The sequence below is a fragment of the Oratosquilla oratoria genome, chromosome 12 (genome assembly GCF_046742065.1).
Source record: "Oratosquilla oratoria isolate Oo_2021 chromosome 12, ASM4674206v1, whole genome shotgun sequence".
Classification (NCBI taxonomy): Eukaryota; Metazoa; Arthropoda; class Malacostraca; order Stomatopoda; family Squillidae; genus Oratosquilla; species Oratosquilla oratoria.
Window position 1 is genome coordinate 13248741 of NC_134788.1, and position 4960 is coordinate 13253700.

The following is a 4960-nucleotide window of genomic DNA, read 5'->3' on the forward strand; positions in this document are numbered from 1 at the left end:
CTGTACATTCTACATACCATCATAAATACATTATGATAAACGATTTTATGTTATTATATACTTAGTAATTTTATCCTTGACAATGCCCAAAATACATACATGTTTCAAAGCACATGCAGTTTATATTGTTGGTATTATTTTGATTTTTTTTTATACATAGCACCAATATCACATTCATAACCAGTATTCATCTTTCCAAATCAATTGCTGTCTCTGCCATGTTACTATACTCACCAGAATATTGGAGAATTTTCTGTACCTTTTTTTTCTTGTTCCTACATATGTACTTTGTTCCCCTTCAGAGGATGAAGAAGAAGTGGACAACCCAGAACCACGTGAATCACTCACAGAGGAGGGTGTCCGAAAACAGAGTAAGTAAATTAGTGGTATTGGTTGGACACTTATACTGAAATATTACAATACAAAATAATCATGTATGCCAGGGCATACATCAGTACTGTAATTCTTTGGATGAAACTCTATGTAAACAGTCCCGCAGATTGTTTCTTCCAAACAGTAAAGCTTGACCATAGGGTAGCCTCTAATTTTTGTATGTTTAGGCCATGTGGCATGACTATGTCAGTCTTTAGTATTGTGTTGTGCTTCTAAATATAGGTCACACATGTATTTTTTCTTCACTGTTTCTTATATCCTGTATAATTTTGCACTTGAAATGATGTGACTTCCTTACTATAATGAGTGCCTAATTTTTCAAGGGAAGGGAGGGAAGGTGAAAGAACTGTGGAATTATGAGGCTACAGAAGCACTCCTGCAACTTGTCAAGGCAAACTACACGCGCCTAAATGACAAGAAAACTACAAAGGCCGTTGTGTGGAAGGACATCACCAGAGTGTTGCAGGAATTGGTAAGTTATTATGTAGGCCATGTGAGTTCATTTTCTTATTGATATTCGCCATAATCATCTGTTAGTAACCACAATTCAATACAGCTGGAGTATGACATTTAATATATTTTTTTTCCTTCAGGGACTAGCAGGCATCCAACTGCATCACATTTAGGTATTAGTTAAATGAAAACTGTTATGCTGTATGCATGTCTATTATGTAAGCAGTGCACGTAATATGTTCCTGTCTGGATGTTGCCTACCACCAATGATGATTTTCTGTATGTGGCATATGCTATGTGTCAGGTCCTTATGTTATAATGGGTAGCCTCTCAGTGTTACCTGCCTTTGATATTGGGAAGCTGGTTGCCAACTGCTTGATTCGTACATGATTTTGTACATATGAATACTAATAGCTTTTTAAGTGACAGCATGGGTATGGTAACTGGATTCTCTATTATAATTTTAGTGCTTCATCATTACTTCATTCCATTTTTCTCCTCAAGGTTAAGGTACCATTGTCATGAAGCATCGCACTGTAATTCACAGTGTGATCTGCATTCCAAGACTGTAGTGCCCCTGCTCTATGTCTGTGTTTTGTATGCTATGAACCTAAAAAATTTCTTCACATATTTTTGGTTTAAAAATGGTTAACCAGACCATTACTTTATGTGCTTCCCAATTAATGACCTCTCTCTGTCAAATGTGTGTTTAGGAATCCTTATGATGAAAAGATGCATGTATCACTTAATATTGAAAAATATTAATTCCACTTTGACTTTTCCCCCAAATTAGATCACAGGCGTAGAACTGAGACAAGTTGAGGGCAAGTGGCGCAACCTCAAATCAATATTCCATCATTATGAGGACTACAAGAAGGCAAGTGGGAGGGGAAAGAAGACTGAGCCACGATTTTACAATCTCCTGTCTTCAATTCTGAAGAATCGTCCCCTGTCCCGGCCAGATCTGTATGTGTTGGAGGGCACAGAAGTGGGTACTAGGAGTGTGGCAGAAATAGAAGTTGACAACCCTGTGGAAGAAGACCCAGCCACACAAGCCTCACCAGTGTTAAACATTCCAGCCACTCCAGGAGCCACTCAAGCCTCACTACTAGACCCTCAGCATGGTGAAGCCTCGCAACGTGCCCCAACTCCTCCTCAAGCATCACCACCAGATCCTCAGCCTGCTCATGCCTCACAAGCCCCGTAGCCTGCTCCAGCCACACGTGAGAAGCCACCTTCAGCCCGAGGGAATGTCCCACCACCACCCCCAAGAACAAGAACCAGAAGCTTAAGACCCTCTGCAGACAGAAAGGAACTGTTATTGTGCGTGAAAGATATTAAAAATACACTGAAAACATCTAGTGATAAACAACAAAACAGTATGGCAGAACTAAAAGAACTTTTGTCTTGCATTGCGGTACGTGATAGAGAACGCCACGAAATGGACATGGAGATAAAGAGGGAGAGGTTGAATATCCTAAGATTAAAAAGAATTGAATTAGAGCGCAGACAAAACAATGAGTGATTTTGTAATAAACTATAATACCAAATAAGTACACGGTGACAAAAATGACTATAACACAATGTTTTGACTCTCTGAAGTCCTCTTCAGGTGTGATGTGGCACATATAATTGGATGTACTGGTGCTTGCATTGAAATGGTAGAATGGTAGGTTGGAGAGAATGCAGAGGGCAATGGAGGCAGGAAGGGTGTCAGAACCGGTAACTGAAGTCACCCTTGTGGTCTCTGACTTGTCAGGAAGACTTCAGTTACCGGTTCTGACACCCTTCCTGCCTCCATTGCCCTCTGCATTCCCTCCAACCTACCATATGAACACAAGCAAAAGTACATCCAATTATATGTGCCACGTCACACTTGAAGAGGATTTCAGAGTGAGTCAAAACACTTTTACAAAATTTTGGGAGGCACAATCAATAAAAACCATGTACATATATGTGAATTTTGTATATTTTTGTAACATATAAAGAAATGTAAAAAATAATATATTTTGGCTAATTATTGAAACCCTAAACAGTCATATTCCAGGTTGCTTTTACTTTTTCCTGTCACTCACTGTAGCATTGCCACTATTGCCTGCCTTTTTAGCACACCAGCCTGGTCTCGTGGCAGGGCAGACAACAATGAAGAACTGAAATACTCAACAGCGTCATCCACCAGCCCTTCCCTCTCGAGGATGTTAATTTCATCAGGCTGAGTTATTGATATGTTGTGAAGAACACAGCATGCTTTTATTATTTTACGTATCCGAAGAATATCGGCATCTACATGCTTCAATCGTCGAAACCTACTTTTTAAGAAACCAAAAGCATTTTCAATGGTAACTCTTGCTTTGGAGAGTTTAGTATTGAAGAGAATTTGTGCTTGCGATAAGTTTCCAGAGTTCTTAAATGGTACCATTACATGCTTTTGGACTCCAAAGGCAGAGTCTCCTACAATATGATATTGTGGTGATGGAAAATAATTTAGGTCACCGTTTTTGGATTTTCTTATAAAGTGAAGTTGACTTTAGCACTCGGTTGTCATGTGCAGATCCCGGGAAGCCCACTTGAATGTAGGAAAAACTTTTATTAGGCAAGCAAACTGCAAGTAAAATGACACTGTTTTTGTGTTCTATCAACATAATCGGCCTGCGTGGGTGATGGAGCTTTGATGTTAATGTGGCATCCATCCAGAGCCCCTACCACACCGGGAATTCCTCCCATTTCTTGGAATTCATGTGCAATTTAATTTTTTTTAGGAGGAGTTGGCCACAAAAAGACATCCTTTCCTGCGTTGCAAATGACATCAATCAGTCTCTGGACACAATCAAAAACTGTACGTTGTGACACACCAAACGTCTCTGATATTTCCCTGTAGGTACTCTGCGTTCCTAAATACCAGAGTGTAACGTACAAAGCTTTTCTTGGACCCAAATAAAGGCTGGATCCTGAAGGGTTCAGACCGTATGCTTCATGTATGAAGTCCAAGATGAGGTCAAAAGATGTCCTTGTGAGGCGAAGGTTCCGGAAGAAGTCCATCTCGCTCATGTTGTCCAGGATGTCTGCCAGACCCTCCTGTTTTGGATGGTGTTCCCTACAATACAAATGCGAACCAAATTAGTATACTGTACAATTGACCTTAGTAGCAGAATGAGGTTATGCTGAATTTTACAATAAGTATTGGTCGACAATAATTACCTTTCCATGAAGTCACAAGCTACTGCTGCTGCTGCTGCTACAGCACCCATATCTGCCTCTGGCTGCATCTCTGCCACGCTTGCAACTGCCAATAGAGGCATCATAGGTCCTGATAGAAGAGACTGGTTTTCGTCATCTTCCATATAAGTATCAGAGTCGGTGCTGCTGTCCATTGTCTCGTCCCTTGGCTCAATTCTCGTAGTCTGGCTTGATGGTCCCACCACGGCTGCTGTCTATGTTATGATCCGTACGACACTTTTTCCGAGACGGTGCGAGCGAGGGTCGTCTGGCAGCACAGTAAGTCGTGTTTACCAAAAGTCAGCCAGAACATCAAACAGTGTTTGATATTCTGATGCGCTGGTAAAAACGCCTTAAGTTACTGATAAAAATTTACAAGCGTATTTCCGGCAGGTGCAAGGCGCGTGGCAATATCGTCAGCAATTTCAATTCCGTATAAAGATAAGTTTCACTCCAAGGTGAGCACGCGTTTGGTGGAACCTGGTGCTGCCGCGCAGGTGGTCTGCTCAGTTTGAAATCAGACACGTTGAGACAATGACGTTCATCTGTAGCGCTGCGGGCCACGGCAAGCAGGTGAGAGAAATAGGGAACCATCGCTCGATCCATTCAGACACGCCTGAATGCCCTTCTTGTCCTAGACCTGCTGGTCTGGCGCGCGTTTGTCGTCCTTCTAACGGGATAATGAAAAGAAAGTGAAAGGGTTGCGAGATAAAGACTGCTTCTCTAGTGTTTGTTGAGACTATTTCTGGAAATACATAATGTAAACAAATGTTTATTTTGGAACTTGAAGATTTACACTGAAAAATATGTCTTTTTTCATGTGCGAGTTTTTCTTTGATAATTGAGTTACTGAACCAAATATTCTGCATTCAGGTTGAAGCATTCTTTCACCCACACA

General features: G+C 41.0%; 2 protein-coding genes and 1 long non-coding RNA gene across 3 annotated transcripts in view; 2 read left to right on the forward strand and 1 right to left on the reverse strand.

The window, feature by feature from the left end:
• Window positions 1–255: 255 nt before the first annotated feature.
• On the forward strand, window positions 256–1016 carry LOC143030558 (uncharacterized). Its single transcript, XR_012966913.1, has 3 exons — window positions 256–371; window positions 717–865; window positions 987–1016. It is a non-coding gene; the product is annotated as an uncharacterized LOC143030558 (long non-coding RNA).
• A 2357-nt stretch (window positions 1017–3373) lies between these two features.
• Window positions 3374–4311, reverse strand: LOC143030209 (uncharacterized). Its single transcript, XM_076193369.1, has 3 exons — window positions 4045–4311; window positions 3628–3940; window positions 3374–3448 (listed from the first exon to the last, which is right to left on the reverse strand). Exons 1-3 carry the CDS (start codon window positions 4215–4217, stop codon window positions 3374–3376), a joined length of 561 nt encoding a protein of 186 aa, XP_076049484.1. The 5' UTR covers window positions 4218–4311.
• Window positions 4312–4508: 197 nt separating this feature from the next.
• Window positions 4509–4960, forward strand: part of LOC143030210 (facilitated trehalose transporter Tret1-like) — a 17850-nt gene continuing 17398 nt past the window's right edge. Inside the window, exon 1 of the mRNA XM_076193370.1 lies at window positions 4509–4635. Within this exon, the coding sequence (XP_076049485.1) occupies window positions 4597–4635 (39 nt within the window). The 5' untranslated portion in view covers window positions 4509–4596. The remainder of the gene's footprint in view (window positions 4636–4960) is intronic.

Bases quoted from the DNA above. Each gene is read 5' to 3' on its own strand.
- LOC143030209 (XM_076193369.1), bottom strand. From the start codon at position 4,217: ATGGACAGCAGCACCGACTCTGATACTTATATGGAAGATGACGAAAAC. The intron at 3,941-4,044 runs GTAATTATTGTC...TTTGTATTGTAG, and splicing joins GCTTGTGACTTCATGGAAAG to GGAACACCATCCAAAACAGG. The intron at 3,449-3,627 runs GTCTTTTTGTGG...TTTTACTTGCAG, and splicing joins TTTGCAACGCAGGAAAGGAT to TTTGCTTGCCTAATAAAAGT.